Source organism: Aythya ferina (assembly GCF_964211825.1).
Source record: "Aythya ferina genome assembly, chromosome: 2".
Classification (NCBI taxonomy): domain Eukaryota; kingdom Metazoa; phylum Chordata; class Aves; order Anseriformes; family Anatidae; genus Aythya; species Aythya ferina.
In genome coordinates, this window is record NC_140297.1 from 35,646,686 (window position 1) to 35,670,408 (window position 23,723).

Here is a 23,723-nt window from a genome sequence, read left to right on the forward strand (position 1 = left end):
CCATCCTTTGCAGTATAAAGCAATACAGAAGAAGTAACAAAGATCACACCAAGAAAATAACTCATTAGAACGCAATAGATCCAGTGGCAGCCTTGAAACTTAGCTTTGAAGTAATTCAAACGCAGAGAAAGATGAGAATGCAGAGACCTACAAATTTCCTATTAAAGCACTAGAAACACAGTTTTTATCCATTTTAAAGGCCTCTCTGAGGGGCAAAATTTCATGAAAATATTGTAGCACTCTCAATAGTGTATTTCTTCAAGCCAGAAACTTGAGTTTTGAAATAGATTTTTCTTCCTGCTCTTAAGTATTTAAGACTAAATGACTATTAATTCCTGAAGTGCAATACCTTATAGAAAACAATGTTTGAGATTTTCAAACATTGCATTTTCTAATTAAATTACTAGCTCATCGATATACATAGATTTTTATTTTTGTTGTTCTGAATGCCCACTCAATGAAGAATTCCCAGCATTCCTGACAAACTGACTTTTCTATGACTCAGAAATTGGTACATCCAATGAAAAATAGCAGATAGTCATTATGTTTGTTTTCCTAAATGCATTGCATTACCTTAAACAAAAATAAACGTTTGTATTCATCCCCAAAATCTAACCTGCTGTTTGAACAAGCAAATATAATTGATTTTAGAAACAGATATGAAAAAAAAGCATATCATGGTGTCAATGAAATGTAAGAGTTCAATACATTAATATTTATAAAGTACTGCATGAATGCAAGTTAAATTAATTCTTTAAGACAAAAAAAGACATTACCCATTTGCATTTCAACAAGTGAAACTTTTCCATCCATTTGACAGAGGCGAGACTATAAAAGGTCTCAAGTTTCTCCAATAAAAGTGGAAATTACATCTCAATATTTCGTCAGAGATTAAAACAGAATTTTAGATGAATTATCTGATACAAAGATGGAAGTGAGGGTGCTGCTTCAAGATCTACAGAAGTAGAGCACTTTAAGACAATTAAATGATTTCCCTGCAGGCAATGTCTTTTCAATCCAAGCTAATGACATCATTTAAGGAGGATGGTCCATTTAACTGAAAGGATCTTTTACAAGGCAGACAGACAGAAGGCAATCCGGGAATGTTTTCAAGGACTTCCCATATTTCAGAATTATAATGGTGAAATGCCTACATCAAAATCTTAAACTCAAGCATTAATCAACAAAATGAAAGACTAATTTTATAAGAAAAATGTAATAAAACTCATTTTAAGAAGTTTTCCCTTCATTATTTTTTCCTTTAAAGGAACCAATTCTCTCCTAATGGTAATTGTGCTGCTTTGGAATAATGATAATACTCAAGCAGCTCAGTTTTAGGCTGCTGTTTTTAAAGTGAAGCCAAATCATTTCTATCACTTGAAAGTTGACGAGTAACTTTCATAAACTTTTCCAGCAGTTTATTTAATTTAGCTGTGATCTTCCAGATAGAACGCATATATTCTACTGCCTTCAGAACCTATTTCACTTTTGGTAAGGTCTACATACCAGACTTTAAATTGCACCATCACCTTTTTTGGTTTTTAATTTTATTTTTTAAATAAAAAAAAAAAATTCCCCTAAATTGACCAGGAAGGGAAAATGAAGGGGTTTTGTTTGTTTGTTGTTTCTGTAGCAGCAATATAATACAGTGCTGTAACTCTTGGGGAGCATGGGGAGGGAGGTACTATACCTTGTGTTATCTCCATGATTTTTCTGATTCTGAAAACCAGAGAAGAATGTGTTTGGTTTTTTTAATCATTTAAAGGAATACCAACATTTTCTCATTAAAATATTATCAAAATTAAAGCATTATACAAAACTTCAAACACCTTTTGTACTTCAGAAGAAGGCATCAGCTTAAACCCAACTAAACAGTCTTTTTACCATTTACAATAACACTCAAAGCCATGGAAGTTGTATACGCGTTTGGATGACATCTGTTAATAAATGATGTGGTTCTGAGGACAGAAAAAAAAGTTTACCCAATGTCCCTTTAATATCCATTTCAAAATGTCAAAAACTTCAGAAAGCTGGAAAGTGTGAGACGTAATGGAGAGATCTTACCATGTAAGCAGGAGCTAGAAAACAGAGCTAGTCCTGGCGCTTAACCAGATTCCTTTTGCAATCTTGGATAAGTCAGAGCTACTTTGCCTCCACTGCTGCTCTTTGTAAAAGAGAAGCAGTATGCACTTATTTCTAGAAATGCTGTGAAATGTTGTTGGTTTCATTGCATTTAAAAAAAAAAAATAAGAAACCACAGGGGAAAAACATTTCATTTTCTGGCCTGCTGTGCTGCTTCGCTGAATACCCCTTACCACAGTACCCCCACCACCATCACGTTTTCAAAGTAATGTAAGCAATTTGTGGGAAAAAGACAGAAGGGCCAGGGGAAGGTTACAGCATGTATACAACAAGGATGTCACGTTATGTATGCACTGCATGCATTTCAGAGAAAACTGCCTACTTTCTTCTGTGGTAGCTATAGTATATAGTAGCTTGACAGAAAAAAGAAAACCGAGAAAAGGACCATAAAATAGGATTCTGGTGATGAAAAGCAAGATGATTCTGATTATCTAAATGAAATTATTTTCCATGAAAAACAATTTTTGATCCTAATAACACCACCTTCTCCACCCCTCCTTTTTCAGATCAGATACAAATGCCGTTATCTAACATACAAATAGCTCATTGAAAACGGTGGTTGGTAGGGAAGCCAAAGATTTTCCTTCTGTTTGAACATGCACTTTTTTTCAATTCTCACTTTCACTCAAAGAGAAAATATCACCTGTAAAAAGTAAGTTTAGTTTAAGGACTTATTTATATAACCAAGCTTTTATCATTCTACCTCTTTCCCCACATCAGAAACTTGGAGGTGGCACAACGGGTACCACAACAAAAGAAAACAAGTAAATGTGCATAACCAACTTTCAAACACTCAAAATAGTAGGATTCACCACCTATGTATAAATTCATACTATGGCAATATTAAATAATTCTTTCAAGTACTATTGCTATGAAAGCTTCTACAGATAACTGTGTCCAATATCACAAACTATGCTGAATATTAAGGCCTAGATATAGTAATATGAAAATAGAAATAAATAAATGGTAATACAAAGAATAATACTGCTGCATTCCTAACCAGTGGGATTTTTTTCCTGAATTGACAGTTGTATTTTTAGCAGAGAATGTGATTTCTTTGGGCTTCAACTGACATGACAGATTTAATTTCAACCTCTACTACACACCTCCTGTAGAACCTAGGTCCTACACTAGAATATTTGCATATCCGCTTACATACTGCTTCTCCCACTTCTTGTTTTTATCCAGATTCAGTTCTCTGAAGCATGGACAAACTCAGATTAAACACACATACATACAGTGTAGAATTATAAAGCTGCCTTGATCCAATGAAAATAAGATGACAGATGAAACATACGCTTGTTGGCAACTACCTAGCTTTCAGTTCTTTTTTTTTTTCCACACCAAAAAATAAATCAGCCTCAGACTATGTACATAAACTGAATTGCTATAAGCAGTCAATGAATGACTAGTAACAGAACTGTACCAACTTTCATTATAGAGGTTCCTGCAAAAATATTTGCATCTACAATAGCTATGTTAATGCAGTGTCAGATTTCCTCATGTTTCCTGCAGCTCTCTGAAAACCAACATACTTTGACAACAAATTCTTGAAAAACACCTGACAGAATTGTGATAGAGAGCACTGCATGGAAGCCACTCTGTGACAATGAAGATCTAGAGGACAAGACTCCAGGATCAACTTTGTCATGTATTATCTCCACCCATATATGCCTTCATATTACTACCAAGGTCCATTTCTGTGCAAAATTAGAAGTATATTCTCTTCGTTTAATAAAATGACTAATCACTCTGCTAGTTGTTCTTAGTTCATGAACAGTATTTTATTCAATTGTCCATGTATTTAGCCAAAAACACATACTGACTAAAGATGTCATTTCTAGGCATGGAAGGGAAGCACAGCACACAGAGATAGCTCTGTTCAAAATCACTTAAAAATTAGTGGTGTATTAGTTAGAATAATCTTATAGATGAAAAAGCTAACATGAAAGTCATGAAAGCTGGGACTGACTCTCTCAGTCCCAAAGGATCCATGAAGAACTACAGAAGCATCATCAATGTAAGTATCAAATCAAAAGGACAAATCATGGCCTCATGCGTACTACAGTGGGAACCAAAATAACTAGTTACATTGCAACCACATCCTTCCTTATTGTAATGCTTACCATAAAAAAAACATTGTTCTGTTTTAATTCTTAGAAGGCTAGGGGAGAAAAAAAAAGATGCTCCTAGTCTAAGCTAGTCAATTTGTCAGTTTTTGAGGTGATTATCATTCTTTTAGCTTGTTCAGTCATTTAAAATCACAAGCGTTGTAGTCATTTTGATTCAGTAGATCTGCTTTATATATAAACCTTTGTGGTTTGTATTTGTGATTTTTCTTCACTGAAGGTAATTTTTAATTTAATATCTGAATTGCAACTAACCAGAGAGAGAAAATATGTTTTATATACATAAAGAAGAGAAGACACTCATTATACAACTTGGAGAAGAAGAATCATAGAACTTAAAAAAGACTGGCCTAGGGATTTAATTGAGGTTCAGATACCCAAGGCACTTTACAAAACATAGCAAGCAGCTATTTGGTAGCAACATAGTATGGTATGATTCAGTGCACCTCATTATTATTCCCTAAAAAGGAAAACAAAAACAAACAAGAACTCCCACAAAATGGCTGTTTCCAAAGGACAAAGGCAATTAACACGAAAAGAGAAAAAAAAAAAAAAAATGCAGTGACAGTGTATCGGAGTGGCAAGGGAATTCAAAGATGCCATCCACATTAAGGTATATTTCCCAAATTAGGTCTGAAAGAAAACAAGAACTGTAGATTCCTCAGACCTGTTTAAAGTTAAATTTACCCCAGGTTGAAAATATCCTAGGAGCACAAAATGACTGAACTAATTTTCCTTCTCCACACATGCATTTATAAAGGTAGAAAACCTTCTTCTAGATAATATCTTGCAAAAGGAAAATAAAATGCCACTAATATAAACATGGCAGCAGTGTAGTTGCAGCACACAGTCTATCGAAAATAGCCGTAGTCATGCTGCCTTCAATCTTTGTATGTTTGGTGTATTGCACATCTTAAAACATACATTTATTTCTGCCTACCTGGAGCTATACAACCAGAAGTGATCTGTAATAAATTTATACATAGACTTCTTAACGTAACCAAGAGATGTTTCTAAAGAACATCAAAAAATAAATAAGAGATTCTTTATATGCAGTGTGGTTACATTCATACAGAAGCCAGTCACCCAATATCTCAATGATTGTTAATGAAACTGAAAGCCTAATTAGCAAGATGAGGGGACTAACCCCAGTGTTCTGGCCCACCTCCAATTTGAATAATTGGATCCACCTATGCAAAAATCCCCCTTGTCATTTCAATTAGGTAAGATATTCCTCACATCCTGCTCTTAAATTGCTTGGTATTGTTTAGAGTGCCATTGTAAAAGCTCCTGCATTCTGCCCTGGAGATAGTTACATTTTCACAGTAGCTATGTGGCAATTCCTATGTATTTTAGTAACTGATCAAAAATCTAGTGCTTACAAAGGTTCTCTACAGTGAAAAAACAATAAATGCTAATTCATTATGTATTAGAAAGAAGCATGACACTAGTGTAGAACACATGTAACACCCCAACTAAAATTAAGTCATCCAGGTGTAAGCATCTCTTTGGCAATTCAGCAGCGTAACAAGCAGCCCCACCTTATCACATTGTCATAAAACCAAGTATCTCTGAAATTAAGCCAAAGCTAACAACTCTCCCTACAGTCTGTAAAATCCTTCCAGTATATTGAAACACTCTTCTAAAAAATTGTATGTACATACTGAAAATTTAATATTTGAGAAGTCGCAGCCCCCCAGAGCCTCCATAACAGTTGCACCCATCTCTACATCTTGCTTACTGCCCACCCATATGCACACCCCATATACCCATTCCCCATATTAGGCAATGATTCTCCTTCACCTCTTTCAGTTTCTCTCACCCCCCTTCTCCCCACCCTCAAAATTCTCAAAAGAGTCTGATCTTTGTATTTTGATTTAAAAGTGTTTATCTGGCTAAAAAAAAAAAAGAATTCCTAGCTGGAAAAAAAATAAATAAATAAAAAGAAAAACAAGAAAAAAATTAAGACTCTGATAGGTTTAACTTAGAGGGACATCTGGGGCTTATTATTGTCCTGCCATATCAGACAGCTTTCTTCCTTTCCTCTTCTAGCTCTGAATTGCCACTGAAATGGTTATTAGTAAGCAAACTCCTGGATGCTTATGTTAGCCAAGCTAGTATGGCCCACAGACCTTTTATTGTGCACTCCTGCTCCAACTCTCCGGAGCCCTTAAAAGATACAGTTTTAACAAAGTATAAAGTCCACATGAGAAAGAGCTCCTCATTGTTTTAGTTATGAAAGCTAGAAGATATCTTTTAGTTAGGAAAATATGCAAGCACATACCTGCATCAAAAATTCACATTAACACCAACTGTACCATTTCATGCAACATTTCAGTAACCACATCAGTAATTTATTGCTCCACTATAGCAGTATGGAAACTTCCACAATAAAACACAGGAGCGAAAAGAGCTGTAAAACCATAAAAAAAAAAAAAAAAAAAACTTTGCTTTTTTTCTTGCCCTGCCCTCCTAGGACTGTAAATCTCAGGCTTTCTTTTTCCTAAATTGTCTTTTTTCAAGGATTACCGGTGTTATAAATACCTTTGCCATCTCCTGACTAGACAGATTTTCTTCTGTAGACTCACTTCCTGTGGGAAATGTTACATTGAAAAGTACACACACACCATGTATTAAAATTGCAACCACTGTTACACTTCTGTTAAAACATTAAAAAAAATATAATAATAATAAGACAGCTTTCACTTTATCACCACCTTCCATAAAATGAATATCACTCTTGCATGGGAGATAGTAATATACATATCCAAAAAGCTATTTCAAAATACAGTAGAAAATAATTTCCATTAAGTAGACCTGCTGGGGAAAAAGCTGCACACACCAATGATTAAACCTAAGTGTGCATCTGTCCTTTAAATACGCATAGCGGTAAGCGCTGACACGCAGGAGCTCAAATCATGGACAGCCTTGCTGCAAATACAGGTTTTCACCAGGCAATACTAAATTAAGTACCTACGATAAGTTTGCAAAAGACAAAGGAAAAATTGGTTGTAAACTCTTCTGCATTGCAAAGATTTCTTTTGTCTGTCAATCAAGAGGAAAGTATTATTCCACCATCACAAAAGGAAAACCTTTGGAGGCAGTGTAGGTCTGTGTGTTGTGCAAATGTGCAGTTGCTAAGAAGCAAATATGCTTCTCTTCTAATCAAATAGCCCAGCTCAGCAATGCTGCTGGCTTGGGGCAAGAAGCAAATTCCACCAGCCACAAACTTAGAAACAGTCTTGAATTATTTGTTGCTGACCGCTGGCTGAACCCTGTCCTGATGAGCACCATCACCATTAGCCACTTCTCAGTGTATTCCATCAACGGATGGCAATAGCAGCATGCTGCAGCTCAGGCTACAAGAAATTGATCAAACAGGGTAATGAGACTATTTCTTCATGGAGGTTATTTTAAATGAATATAAATATTTTCTTTCTACATAATTTGCCACAAAAGGTCACTGAACTCCCTGCGATTCTAAAGAAAAATGCTGTAGTATCCCCTTTATATATTTGAGTTAGGATATAGCCAACAAACAATTCTGGGCATTTTTGATGATCGTGTAAATCTTAATGAGGTGGCATCCCAGACAATTGATTAGCGGCAACGTTTTATCTTCACATTTAGTTATGAACAAAAAGAAGATTTGGTGCTATTTTTGAAAATCATGATATATCAACCCCCTTAAAAATCTTTCATGAGAGAACAGATTTTGTGAAGCTGAAGACTTATACTTTTGCTACTATAATAGATCACGTATATTTAGCCATACTTACCATACTTGGCTTTATAGCAGCTTCTATAGATTCTTTCAACTGAACTCATACATTAAAAATACCCACTTTGTGCCAGAGTCAAGTTGCTGATAAGGAGACCCACGTTCAGACACCTTGTCTTTCTTCCTCTTCTTTAAAAGACAACTATAAATAGATACCAAACAGCCCTTGGAATTTAATTCAAACCAACTGCTACAAAAACCTCACAGCAAGGTCTTCTCTGCCCCACTTAAGATTTTTACTCCTATCATTTCCAGTACTGAGAAATTTCTCCAGTGCCGGGAAGGAACAATAATATTGATTTAAATAACAATTTAATTGCATTTTATTAACACAGACATTACACTAGGGTAGTACTAAGACTATGATAAATAAATAGCGCTGATGATTTTCTACTTTTAGGGCTAATAATATACACATTTTCCAGTAGGCCACTAAACACAACTGTTCAGTGTTTGAGAGTTCAGTGTTAAACAATTGAACAATTTTAAGAAAGTACTTTTAACACAGACTGCTAGAAGAAAATGCATATTTACACATAAGGATGAGTGTAACTCATTCATTTGAGACATGGCACTTGAAAACAGTGGCTCAAATAAAAAGACTGTAAAATATAAAAATTATTAAGGGATTGTTTTAAAAACTAGCCTTGTCCTGATTAGTTAACACATCAATAACATATTAAAAAGAGAAGGCTTTGGATTTTATTTTTTATTTTTAAAATATCTAAAATATTCAAAGCTTTTTTTTTTTTTTGCTTTTTTTTTTTTTAAGCAGAATAAAAATGTGTTATCTGGAACTCTATTCTTCATATTGTGTTGGGATCCTCAAGCTTTTTTTTTTTAATATGAATGTTTCTGAACATTACAAGAAATAGAAAAAAATGAAATAAATAATGAATAAATAAATAATAATAATAATAATATTAGATCAAGATGATTCTCTCCCTGCCTCACATCCCCATTAAAATACTGTTTACAGAGCACTCTTCTGAATCATTAATACTGTCTTGATATTTTGTTTGTTAGTGAAACACATCTAAGACTTGAACAAAAGAAAGGAACTCAGATGTGTGTTCCACTGAGCCATCCATTTATAGATTTTTATTTTTTTTAAAGGAAAAGTTTACAGCAAAAATAAAACTACAACTAATAAAAGGAAAGATAGCTCAGTTGGCTGGTTCTTCCAAAACATAACGCTTGTCACTTCTGTCCCACAGACCCTTCAAATTCTTATAGATCATTTATACTCTCTTTAAAAAATGAAGTTTCCAAAAATGAAAGAACAAATTCTACAATCATATTGAACCTCTAAAATAAACTGAGACAACATGCTAGTGCTTCTCAAGAAGTTCAAAAATCATGACAAACTATTTTAAAGATGGGTGGAAGATGCCAATTCATACTTAAAACCTTATTTTTCTTTAGAGAGGAAATTCCTTATTAAAATAAAAATAAAAACCCCAAGCACAAGTGGCCCTTTACAACATCAATAAAAAACAATATTCATTTATTAAAAAATAAATTAAAAAATCAGCATCTACTAGCAGAAGACATCTCATCAACTGACATACATTTGACAAAAATCAGTGGAAACAGCAAAGAAGCCAATGCAACTTCTAGTGCCAAGTAGCCAGATGGCACTGCTGGAAAAATTATATCTACAGACTGGCAGCTTGATCCCATGATTATTGCCCAAGGGAGGAGGAAGAGGAAAACAAGAGGTATTTCAGTGTGATGGAGTAAATCAATTATCACCAGCTCACTATGGCATTTTCACATTATTCTTATACCACATTCTAAATATCGCTGAAATGAATGAAGACACTGGAAGATTCCAGCGATCTGAGACGGAAGAAAAATGTATGCGATATAATAAAAAAGCAATACATACTTAAATACGTCTCGATCAGTTTCATGACATAGTCCATAATATTTCCAAGTGAAATTTGCAGATGTGTTTGCGGTTAACAAGAAAAAACAAACTTTCTGTTTTCCAGGTTTTATTTACTGCTTTAAATCCCAAATGCTATGCATAGAGTTTGGTTATGTATAGAGACTACAGAAGAAATCTCTGCATTTGCCAATATTACAACTACATTCTTCTGTGTATTTTCCACTCTTAACTTGCAGATGTATTACATAAATACAGAATAACCACTTTGCTAAAATATTCCCAAAAGCTTTGGTCAAGAATGTTTGTGGTAGTCTCACCAATTATTTCTCTGTTAAAACACAGTATTAAAGCTAGTTTCTGAAGAAGCTATTAGAAGAAGATAAATTACTCCATTCTTTAATTCATATAAGAAAAGCTGTTATAGATATCAAAAAGACAATCTTTCCCCCCACCGCCTTCATAAGCATACAAACTCAAATTACTGAACACAAAATAGAAGTGTAAAAATGTGTTAGACTCTGCACCTGGAAACATGCATGGTTAATTTTTTTATTTATTTTTTAATTGGAATTCAATGACAATGCTACCATTAACTTCTTTCCCAGGCAACTGTAATATTAAGGCCCATTTCCTGTATCCATGCTTGAGAAAGAGTAATTTATCTGTTATCTAACAAAAAGGACTCAGACCACCTTCACTCCACTTGTCTCCACATTCTTATCTTACAGCACACCACATACGCACTACAAACATCCTTCTGGCACCACTCACATTCGTTCTATACTCATCCTTCGCCTTGCCTCTTCAATACAAAGTGACAAGGCACAACTGTGGATACATGAAACACATAAATTAATTGCATCTTTGAATACACATCGTATCTTCTCCATACAGAATACAGAAACACAAAAGTCGACAGTTGAACAACAAACAAAAAATTTGTTTCATATGAAGACTAGGATATCACTGGAAAGTTATTACCAGGCTGAGATGTACTTGTACATTGAGGCTGACAGAGTTGAATATTCAGGAAGAGGCCAGGAAAATCTTGTTTAGACCACAAGAGGTTTTGTTCCATTTTACAGTACAGGCTCATTCATAATGCTTTGCCCAAAATGGGCCCACAGGAATTTCTGACTACCAGCTGTAGTGAAGACAGGGATAATATCCTGTTGGGATATTACCTTTCATTATTGTGATAGTGGTTAATAGGTTCTGACTTAGGTTAGTTAAGAAATTGTAGTAATAATTTTAGTTTGGAAAAAAGTCAACATTCAATATTTTGGTCTCCCACTCTACACTTAATCCTACTTTGATAAGTAACCCAAGTGAAAACCTACAAAGAATTACTGAGCAAGCTATTAATCAAGCCAACACTGTCTAGTGACAAATATCTAAGGGAAGTATGGTTCCTGCTGCAAATTTTTAAGCAATGGACAATGGTCACAACATCACCTTTTTAGAATGACAATTATGAACTTGCCCATGCAGTGGGTATTGTAAAGATTTGTTTTGCAATGGGTTGTTTCCTGTGTTCACAGCATTTTGATAAAACTTTTTATGATATAGTCTACTTTGTCATTCAAATTTAATCTCAATTTTAACAAATATTAAACCACTGCAACCTCCTCTTTTTTTAAAAAGAAACAAACGTGCATTCAATGAATATCCAGAGGATTGCATGATACTTGAGAGTAAACAGGTCCTTTTTCTACTTCCTTAAGCTCTACAGATGGACTTTGCACCTCTACAGAAAGTACTAATCACTTAAAACACAAAAATAGGAATATAGGGAAAAATCCTTTTTCTCTTCTTTAGTGTTGATATACATACACTTCCATACATATGATGAATTAAATATGGGCACAAATTCTTAATCATCAATACTGAGTTTAAAAAAAAAAAAAAGCCTATACCAAACTTAATTTTTTTTTTTTTTTGCAAGGGTATACTTTTTTCAGCGAGCTCTTACATCCAGGCCGTGACATAGAAACACAAAGTAGCACACATTTTACATATTTCTGCAGAGAAACCACACAACCCATTATGTTTTTGTAGGGTTTGTTCTCCTTTGAGATGTCTGGGGATACTGCATAGCGTATGTTGACCCACTGCCTTGTCTTACTAGGTAGACACCAGCAAGGAAAACATTCCCCTTGCCTAGAAAGCAAAGCAGCAACAATCTGTTGGACTTGCTCACCTCTGGAAGGGTGCTGGATTATCACCCACCCCAAAGTGTTACTGAGGTAGCACGAAGCAGTGTTCTCATCTCTGTTTCATGCATCTGACTGGTCCTGGGAGGGAAGGAGTAAGGAGCAGAATGGAAGCTGACTTGATACTGTTGTTTAGCAGGAAGAAAGCGGAATTACAAGGAAATCACATGGTAGAAATCTGTTCAGCTGAGGAAAGTGTTAATAAGGTCCTAAACCCATAACTGAAAACCTTATCCCGTACCAAGGAAGTTGAAGGAAAGTCTTCCTGCTTCCTTTTTATTTCAGATTCATAAGAACTGATCTAGAAAACATTAAGCCAACAAGCAACATAAAATAAATAGAAAAATCTATTGCATTTTAGCCTCCTGTTTTTTACCGTAATATTTAGATAACTTAAATAAAATTATGATCTAATATGAAGAAGAAATGGCTCAAACCCGTTATTTGTTTTTATTGTGGATATAGTCCTGTGTAGTGGTGGAGCATACATGGCTGTTTTGTTATTGCTCAGTCACTGAAGCAACATAGATGAAATAAAATGAGCAACAAACCATGTCATTTCTCCCATGGGAGAAAGGTAAATGTTAAAAGAACACAGGGGTTTATTGTTTAATAGGAAGTTTTTCATCATGATAATTAGAAGTTCAAACGTTTTAGTATCATCAATTTGTACACACTGTTAACCTACATGGTATCATTTTTAACTTTACCATTGACTTTAATAGGGCCAGAATTGCACTTAAAACTTCTGTTCCCTGACAGAAATTCATCCCTTCTGTTCTACGCAACTGGTTTAAATCAAAATTAATCAGATTAGATTTCCATATTTTAATGTACTTTATTTATTTATTTATTTATTTTAACTTCATGCTTCTCCAAAATTAGTCCTTGCTGCTATATTCACTGCTATGGATCCTATAAACAAACAAACAGCTTGGTTGCTTGTTTTTTTTCATATGATTTAAACAGCAGTTACATTTGGAGAGTTACAAAGCCTCTTCTCAGTCTCTAAATATAGTCATGACAAAAAGAAAAAAAAGGAAGTATACCATTGTCATGTCCTTTATGGACAGAAGAGTCAAATGTCAAGAGACTGACAAGAAAATTTTAGGATATATCCTCCTGCTAGCAAGCACAAGGCTGCACTTGGACAAGCTGCCTGGGCAACACTGTGCAGTTGCACCATGAGAGATTTTTAGGAAAGATGGGACAGGTGTCTGCCAAAAAACATCTCAGGCATGGGAAAGGTGATACATTGACTTTACTCAGAGGTTCCTCCTAACCAAAGGATCTTCTTTTTAACTTTTGACTATTATTTCAACAGGGTTAACACCTTCTTCTCATCTATTAAACAGATTTGAACCTGGGAATTCATACACATGTTCCCACATGCACCAGTATCCCCTTCAGCTTGGGCATACAGATTAAAAGAAGAGACATGGGTTTCAGTCATAAACTGAATTTGTAAGATACTCTTCATGTTTTAAGCTCCTGCTTAGTATGTTTTACTTTGCATTGTGTTCAACTTGTATAGATTTCTATTCGGGATGACATTATTCAAGTGTTCCTCTTGCCTAGAAAACACTGAAGGCTGCAGATCTTCAGATTGTCCACAAGTGTCTCAGCGAAACTAACTCCCTGACATTATCAGTCTATTTAAGAATTTTCTACTAAAAAGCATATTTTATTCATATGCTATAGTCAAGTAGGATAATTTGAAGAGCATACAAGTCCCCAGACACATTTTTAATACTTCTTTCATCTTCACATGCTCAAGGCAACATTTCTAGACCATCCACAGAAATGAAGATGACCTAAATTATTTTACCAGCATTCACTGTGATCTTTTTAGATCTAGTAATTACCAAATCACATACTCCCTTCAGAGCTAAATATAGACGGATCTCCTTCAGAAGCAGTAGGTTCACCCACCGTAGTTACAAAAATGAAGTCAGAAAGTGTGTACCTTCAAAATAATAGCATCATCGAGTTTGATGCTATTATTAGAATCAAGTTTCTATACAATAAAACAAAAGATTGTACTGTTAAAAAAAGAAAAAAAAAAGATCCTAAAAGACAGTTGTACTATTAAAGCGTAGGAAAGTTCCAGTTTGGCATAGATATGGAATCTAGATTTCCTATCATCCCAAGAAACCTGAAAATTTAATGAAAATCAGTATTTTTTCCCCCTTAATACGACTTTTTCATTTAATTGATTTCATTTAATTATCATCTCAACTAAAAATAAGCTTGTCACCAACTTCTTTTAAAGTTTAAAGTAAACTAAAGTTTAAAGTAAATAAAGAAATGAATAATTTCACTTTTAAGTATTTTGGTATGCTTTGGTTCCTAATGTATCTAGAGATATATTTTCCACTCCATACGTTCTTTAAAATACAGATAGAAGGGGAGTAAGAATTTACAAGACGTAACGTTGTTACACAACGTACTATACAAAAAGCTGTCATTTAAGTTGCAAGAAACCTAGTCATCAATAAGTGAAAAAACACCCCGCTCAAAAATCAATTATGTTGAGTCTTTTGTATAGAGAAGTAGTACACCTTTCAGGCAACTGGTATTAATGAGCAGACATGGCTATAGAATCTCCATCTGTTTTTCTGACAAAGCTGTGACTACTCCAGTCTCTCATTGAAATTCCATTAATCTGGTGCACCAAGGACCAATGCGAAAATCAAAACTCCATCTAACCCTTTATCAGCTCACAATAACCTACAAGTGAACTCTGCCTGTTAGCATACAGCAAGTTATGATTTTGCTATCAATCAGGCTGTTAGCCAATAAAAAAAAAATCAAGTTAAGCACAGAGTGCCTGGCAGTGCTGTTTTGTTTTGTCTGTCTTGGTTTTGGGTTTGTTATTTTATTTGGGGGTTTTGTTGTGTTTTATCCCTCTTCCAATTTCTGTAGGGTGTCTGGACATGTAAGCCTATGCATCATTCTCCTTCGTTGTGATTTAATTGCTGCCAGCAATCAAGTCAAAGCATCACTGAAGTGTGCTTGAATTTCATTAGAAGATATAACTTATGCTACTTTCCTACAGTACCTAATAAACCATAAAGAAACCAAAACACATATGGCTTGAGGGAATAACTGGAAAATTAGGTGGCCATTTGGGAACTGAGTGAACTTTTGAACCAGAAGAACAGAGAAAAAGAAATATTAAAAGGAAAGACAGACTTAGAATGCACACAGAGACGTGGGGGTTTGACCTTTTCAGTACCTAGAAAATTACATTAGCATTATGAAAAATACATATCATGTTTAGAGTTTATAATCCATCAAAGTTTAGATACTTTGTTAGTGCCTACCATAAGGTAAAAGTCAAAAGGACAACATAACAATCAGATTTGACAAAAGGCCTTTAGCTGACCTGTGCTAATTTAGTTATCCCATACTTATTGTTAAATGGATTATCTCTCTTGTAATTAATACACCATTAGACAAAGGTCACACAAAAACTCCAGGATTTTACAATGACTGTAATGCACACGTAATACACTAATTCTTTATCTGTTATCAAGCGGGTGCCTTCACAAATTATGTTTTGACAGTAACACGGCAAAGCCCAATAGTGATACTTTCAGAAGTCATACAAATCTTGCCGTCTGTAACTCAAGCATATAAAGGTAAAAAAAAAAATCCATTTTATTTTAAAAAAGAAAGCAAGCATAAAAGGTTTTGTATAAAAAATATAAATGGACTCATAAATAAATAACACTTCTCCATTTGGTTACTACATTTAGGCCCCTCTATTAATGCCGAGAGCCTTGATCCTACACAAATGGGGTTTTACACCTGCGCACAGCCCTGCTGAACTAAAGTGGTAACTGCATAAGACCAAACGTCTGCCTTACGGATTCAGCTATTTGACTAGGTTTTAAATATGGTGCATTAACAGACTGTTGAAAAATAAAAATACAGTATTAAGCTTCAACAAACGCAATCATGCCTATGAAAACAAAAACAAATTGCACCTCCGAGATCAATCCCCCTCTTATAAGATTCCCCCAACACAGACTTTCATACATAGTCTATGTGGCTACACTTGAATGATGGACTACGTATGTTAAAATCAAAATGCTTTTGAATGGCCAGGATGTCATTCCAAGGGGGGAAATAGCAACATTCCTATAATAAACGTTAAGTATTTACAGATCAAGATGTGCCATCTTTTTTTTTTTAGCTTTTCCTCATGCTGAGCTTTCACTAGATAACTGAAGAGAATTTATCCAAAAATTTAGAATGAACAATGAGATAACATCTTAAATGTAAGAAAATCACACCTACCTTGTTTCCACCCAAAACCGTAATGAGTTAGCCAAGATATTGCTGGGTAGGTACTATACCTAATATCATAATTGGAGCTTCCAAAATGGGCTAAAACTCAATTAATCATCTGTATAAAATCATATGGTATTTCATATACTCTTGTATCAGCATTCTTCAGCCATTCGTTATTTGTTTTTTATGAACGTTACTACTTTTTTCTTGATTAACTGTTTTGAAACAACTACATAATCATATCTCCTATTAAACAGTCATACGATGTTGTCACATACCCTTTATGCAATCAGTACCATGTTATTAAGTTACAATTAGAAATAATGTTGAGATTATGTTTGTAAGCAAAAATAAATAAATGGAAAGTTGCATTCATCTGTAGTTTGGAAAATTAGCTTCAGTTTTCTAAAAGCCATATTCAATTTGACTGATAATTACATTTCAACAAGAAAACAAAAAGGCTTGTTTCTGTTTTTTTTAATAGAAGGTCACATTGCTAAAATGCAACAAGCTCAATATAAAAAAGTGTGATTATTATTGCTACACATTTTACAGAGTCCTGGATATAAAAAAAATTGTGTTATTCTGAATCAGTGGTTAGAAGGTTTATCACTTATGCATGTACTTGACTTATCCCTGTTCTGCAATAGACATAATTTTATACCTCATAAAAGCAATTTATGTTTCCAAAGGGAATAATCTGGATAACATAAAATGTGGAGTGCTATGTTGCGGGAAGCATATTTTCATTCAGCAATTGTATTTCGAGAAGGAACTGCACAGTTTGATCATCATATCATGTCAGAAAACATCACTCACTAGTAAGTCTATCTAACTTCCACTGCCACAAATTAATATACATCGTTAATTTATTTGTACATATACTTAATTTATTGCTACGTATTATCCGTAGAAGGTTTTTAATATTATGTATACAATAAATGAACCTCAAAAATATGGACACTGTGCTAAAGCAAGCTTGTTAACTATTGAAATATTCAATTGTTCATGTCTTCAAAACAGTCACATTTAGCATTAAATGTAATGAATACAAAACAAAACAGCATGGAAAACAGCTACAGAGCTCAGATTATTTTTTTTAATGCAAACTCAAATTTAAAATGTATATAACGAAAACATTCTACAAAAGACTATCTTAATGCAAGGAAACATAGGAATAATTAATTTAATATTTTATGAACCTATTCTGTATGGAGTTTGCAGAAAAATATCAATCACGTAACTGTTTCATTATTTATACGATAAATAATACAGTAAGCCATTAAGTAGCACAATAAAATTAAGCAAGAATCTGATAATGTTGAATTAACAAACAATCTGTTACTACAAATATTCACACTGTTTTAGCCACTGATCTATCTTTAAAAACATATGCATCTACAGAAGATGTTTTGTTATGAAGAAACACGAGTTTACAAAAAAAAAAAAAAAAGGCAGATCTGTGACAGCTACCACTATGCTCTGGTACCACTAGAGAGAGCTCTTCAGTTCCTTTAAAGGTTCTTGTAAAGGTAAGAAAGCTATCCAGCTGTGATGCTTATCTGTTTATCACTAACATTCTCATCACGAGGCTCCAATTACATGAGTTTGTAGCAAACTGGCACATCTAGTATATTTTAAGATAAACAGTGTCACATACCATCAGAGTGTCCTTCATCGTCTTTATCATATCGGTCAGATGCTATTGAGACACTATCAGGAGGCGAAGAAAAAGAGCCCTCAGACTCTTCCTCATCTTCCAATTCTGTTAAAGTAAATAAAATAAAAAAAAAAGACAAAAACATTACTCGCCAATACAGTCTGTCATACAAACACAGAATCCAAAGACAAGTATTTTCATTATTCAATTTATTTTATTCTTCAGGAGGATATCAATTAGTATTTCAAACTCAAAAATACCTATTCCTCATGCACTCTCATAACGTGCATATTGTACTTCAAAGCACAGCCACAAACACCACGGCTCTGGAGCAACATGAGAATTGGCCAAGTGCATTTTGTTGGAATGGTTTTCTTAAAGGCTGTCATATAACAACCCTACTCCTGGTGCTGTGTGGCTGACGGCTTCTTCTACAGAGGGGTAAAAAAAAAAAAAAAAAAAAAAAAAAACACGCCAAAGAGGTGGGCAAGAGAAAACATTGTCAGGAAGAGAAATAGGAAGTGTCAAGACCAGAAGTTCTTCCCTTCTAAGTGCTGAGAGTATTTGCAGCAACTTCCTTCCAGTGAACTGCCAAACTACTTTTTGCAGCAGTTTGTTGCCCTCTGTCCACTTTTCTTCACCATAATTACGGATTACTTTGCAATGTAGTGCATGGTGTACTGCTCCCACAAAGCTAAAAGCAGGATCGACTTCTGACAGTGCCCAGTCTGAATGTGTGCCTAACTGCAGCATCCTACTGATGCATTCCTTAAACAACTGAGTGCCCTACTACAGCGTATACAAAATCTACATGATCAGCTAACCTGTGCACTATGCTGATCCGAGTGTATTAAAGGTAAGGCTTTGGGAAAGGTAAAGAGAAATCAATATTAGTTGAGGCTTTTGTTTAGTTAAACAAAACTCAAGTTCTCCTTAAGTTCTTTCCAAAGCTCAGTATAATTTCTGAGGTTTTATTTTTGTATATATATATATATACACACTATATCCAGGCAAAGAAGATGTAGGAAAACAGAAAAAAAAATACAACTTGAACCATGATTTTTTTAAAACAAAGTATTGGCAAACAAGAAAAATCCAGTAATTAAAGCTGATGCTAACACCAAACCAAAATCACAATGCTGATGCTCCAATAGATCAAATGACCCTCAATTTTCTCAAAAAGCAAGAAAGATTGTTTAGTATATTCATATGCAAAACCTTTCCAGAGACCTCCAGACATGCTTCTCTTTTCATATATTCCTTTTTGGAGCACTGTAACATATCTAATTTCTCTAGATCCAAAATAAACCCCTATGAACAGTGAAAATATTCTTCTCCACACCCATACGAACCACATTCATCAGCTGGACTGTCTAGCCATGGTTGAGAGTTTTACCTCTTCTATTTAATAACAGAAAAACATGGCAAATTCAGTCTGTGCCCAAAAAGCACCACAGGTCTTACCAAAGAGCAGAGTGCTTTCTTTGCAGATAAGACAGTCAGATTTTTTACTTTGTTGGATTTTTTTTTTCTTTATAGCCCAAGACTGCTGAATACCAAATTGGATTTTCCTTTCATTAATTTAGTATGCTTTTCTTGGGAAAGCTTCTTTTCAAGCTCCAAGGCCATACAACAACTGCTTAGAATCTGAACCTGACTCCAATCTATTTTTGACACAGCCATCTTCCAGTAGCTCTCCAGCTACCGTGTTAATCTGATCAAAATATTTGCATTTCATCACACCTGTCAAACCAATCAAAAGTAAATTATCCCTCTCCAGGATTCACCTCTTCCTCCAAACAGAAAACCACAGAGCAGAGAGAGCCCATGAACAGAAAAATATTATGCCATATTTACAGCCTGCATGATCATCTGTCACTCTTGCCTGCCAGAGACCAGTTGCCTCTCTATGCATATATATATAGAATAGATATTACAAAATAGATGGTTAAAAAAAGAGTAGACATGATATTCACAACTTATACGTTGTCAAGAGTTGTTCCATTACTCCCCTATCCTAAATTTTTACTAGCTTAGAATGCACAGAATATAGGCGTACATAACTCCCCACCTCCGGTACCCTGGTTGTCAGCCGAAAATGCCCTTTTATCAGCTATGCACAAATGTACTGTCAGTTAACCTTCATGAAGATGCCAGCATAAATTTTAAATATTAGGCTGTATTTCTAGAGGAAAACATTTCCACAAGCAAAACAGTCCAGCACTCAAAAGCCACAGGCTGAACAGTAAGAGTAAACCTAAGTATATCTGGATGACTAATAGAAAAGTACACATATGAAAAGAACATTTCCATAGAATTTTACCCCTCCCAGCAATGCATAATCTCCTTCAGAGGAGTTGTAATATTTATGCCAGTTTATGCAGATACACTTCTAGCCTGTTCTTTCATTAAACTACACTATTAGCATTTTCTAATTATATTGAAGATTTTAAATTCAATAAACCTTTGTGCTTTGCATTGATATAAACACCAAATGATCTATAAAGAATCTTTTTAATATATATTTATATATATTAAATATATATTTAATACATATTTAGAGCATCCCATGTATATTCCCTAGGTATACAATATATTTAAAACAACAAAAACCATAGGCACATAAAATATCGATTTATGATAAAACAAGTATCTGCCTTAATGTCCACAATATCTGAGGTCAAAATAATATTAAAACAAACTAAAAACAAAATAAAAAACACTCTGATTTATCATAAAGAAGTTACTCAATGCTTTAAAATATTTTATAGCCTTCAGAGCATCCATGATATGTAAAATTCTCAATAAAGGCTTGAAGTCTTTGAAGATAATGAAAAAACATGAGAAAATTTATCAGAACAAATATACAGATCCTAAGTCATACAATAGTATACTTAGGCACCCCCAGTTCTGTGTGTGAAAAATGTGGAGAACAGGTCACAGACACTAAGTAGAGATACAAGTAATCTGCAGCTCTGCAGGATGAGATTAAAGCAAAAATTTCTATTTTTTATTTTAGAATAAACAGAAGTATTTGTGATTTTACACTATATACTGAAATGTAATCCTTAACTCATCTAGTTTGTATAGAAGAGCTGCAGTCATTTTGATAGAGAGCTGACGCAACATGCTGTGGAGCTTTAACAGACAACGTTTCACAACGTTTTTACGTGCTCACATGAAAGAACAACTACAGGCTACTATCAGCCTTGGGTTTTCACTTCCTAATTTTGGCAGGGTTAAAAGACATCTTAGGAGTGTATGCTATTAATATATAAGGATATTGCTCCTGACAGTTTACAGAGAGGCTTCCTACTGATTCTGTGGGGTCTCCTGCATTCCCACTCAGAGTAATCTCTTCCTTTTCTCCACTTCACATTCTCCTCCATGGAGGTGCTGCACTGCTGTTTATACTCCACCTCCTACGGAAGACTAGATAGAATTGCATTTGAAACTATCAGTGTTACTCCTTAAACAGTCAGAGGAGTCAGTGTTGAGCAGCACAAGCCACGACTCCTCTCTTCAGGTGCCAAGGACCTAAAAATACACCCCAAAACCATCAATAAATTAAAGAAAAGCATTCAACTTGCATTTATGTAATAGAAAACCGAGCTACAAAGCAACAATGGGCATCAGGTAAATGTATCCAATGCAATTTGCAGGCATAATTGAAAGCATTACTGCCTAATCAGACATCTAAAAGCAAAGCATGCTCAAACGAAATGTCTATAGACTCATTAGTTGGCAGCCATTCCATTACAATCACACATAATGTCAGTAGTGCCTTGAACCTGTGCCAATGACAACAGCATAAATTTTGCATCTCATTTCTGTGGTCATAAAATTAATGATCAGTTTAAAAATACTTCTTTGCAAAAGTTATTGCACAAAGAAATGACATGAATGTGTCCCTGTTATGTAGTCACAAGGATAATTAAGGAGTTGATGCTCATTAATACGGTTTCTTGTTTCCCCAAAATAACGTATGATTTATCTGGAACTTGGAAAAAAAAGTTTAATTAACAGTAGATACTTAACAGTTACAACAATAATAAAAATACGTGTATGAACTGATCTTATTCTCTAGATTCTGCAATTTAAACTGACCTCTTACAGGTTTGGTAGCAGAATCAGTATTTTAAGCTATCTGTAAAGAAAAAAAAAAAAAATCTCTTTCCTTATTAAATGCTACCTTTTCAATTACAGCTTATTTATTGATTTAGGAAATAACGCACACCAAAGGCTGAGTATACCACATTAAGACTGGAGCATAAGACAAACTCTCCTCTTTGTAACAAGGGCTGCAGTTTTGTCCCTGTTCCCTATTTTGAAGGGCTTCCAATGGGTTTATTTGGTATAAACTGAATATAATAGGCAGGGCTATGTTACTTTAAAGGGATTTGGTTTATTGCGGAAGAAAATGAGTTTGCAAGGCGGGAAAAAGTATGTTGCTTTTTTAAAATACTCTGATTATAGTAATGAACCCCTAAACCTTAAAAGGCAGCACTTCAGCCCCTAAATCTAACAGAAGAGCAAGATGTTTCAGCCAATACCTCTGAAAGAGACTCCTGCTTGTTAGAGGTCCTCAGATCACTAACCGCTTGCTCAAGTGTAAGAGAAATAAAACAACTCACAAAAATAAAGAGACACGCAAGTCAAAATGTCTTGCTTACTGCCATTTCAAGAGGTCCCAAGTCACAGCAGGTTGCAGTAAGTGCCTTCTGCCCAGTCGTGGCTGTGGGAAGAGCCTGCTGAGCAAAGCACTGTATGAACTCACCACGCAAATAAACGCAAGGTTCTCGCTACACAGGTTTTCACAGAAACAACCGAAGCTGCTTTCAGATTGTCACAGGCCCACTTTAGCCCCGTGATAACTGAGGCTGATTTGTTAAGCTGCTGCTGACCCAAGCCACGAGCATCCATCCTTGCAAGGTGACTGGTGACAGCCACTCTCTCAACATGCGCTTTGCCCTGCAATCTGCTCTGACCACTCACTGCTGGAGAGTCTTCTGGATTGTGATGTTACCATCATAGTTTTTAATGGCTCGTTCTGTAAAGGTCAAGTAGGAATCCTTTAGCAGCTGCTTGTTAAAACGATACTGGAAGAGCATTAGGTTTATAAGCAAATATGCTTCAAGCAAAAAGAGCAACACAAACGTGTTTTACTCGCTGAGTATATAGTTAAGCTGCCTCTCATCCTGATGATCCACATCAGGGTAAGACCGTTTTGTGGTGCACTGGTGGCTGTACCTTGTGCTGCCTGAAATTGCACTTGGCATGGACACTGCACAGATAACAGCTGTGCGTGGCATAAAAGGACAACGCGACGACCTGCCTACAATGAAACGCTCCAGACTTCCAGGATGAAGCAGTATTTGGCACATTTCTAATGCATCTGATGGTTTCTCCAGAAATACATCATGATGGTCCTCGAAGGACTGCGTAACAACCAAGCCGTATCTTTTCCATTTATGGCTAACTACTAATGGTGTATTTATGCTCCCGACTGAAAACTCGAGTGTGTTGAAATACAGAACTCCTATCTGCCGCTGCTCTGATCACCACAAGCTACCACCTCCCTTTCTCAAATCCAAAATGACTCCTA

At 35.0% G+C, this 23,723-nt stretch overlaps 1 protein-coding gene across 1 annotated transcript in view; it reads right to left on the reverse strand.

The window, feature by feature from the left end:
- SKAP2 (src kinase associated phosphoprotein 2) overlaps positions 1–23,723 on the reverse strand; it is a 114,396-nt gene that overhangs the window by 74,048 nt on the left and 16,625 nt on the right. The window contains exon 4 of the mRNA XM_084508777.1: positions 18,119–18,223. Coding sequence (XP_084364903.1) covers positions 18,119–18,223 — 105 coding nt within the window. The remainder of the gene's footprint in view (positions 1–18,118; positions 18,224–23,723) is intronic.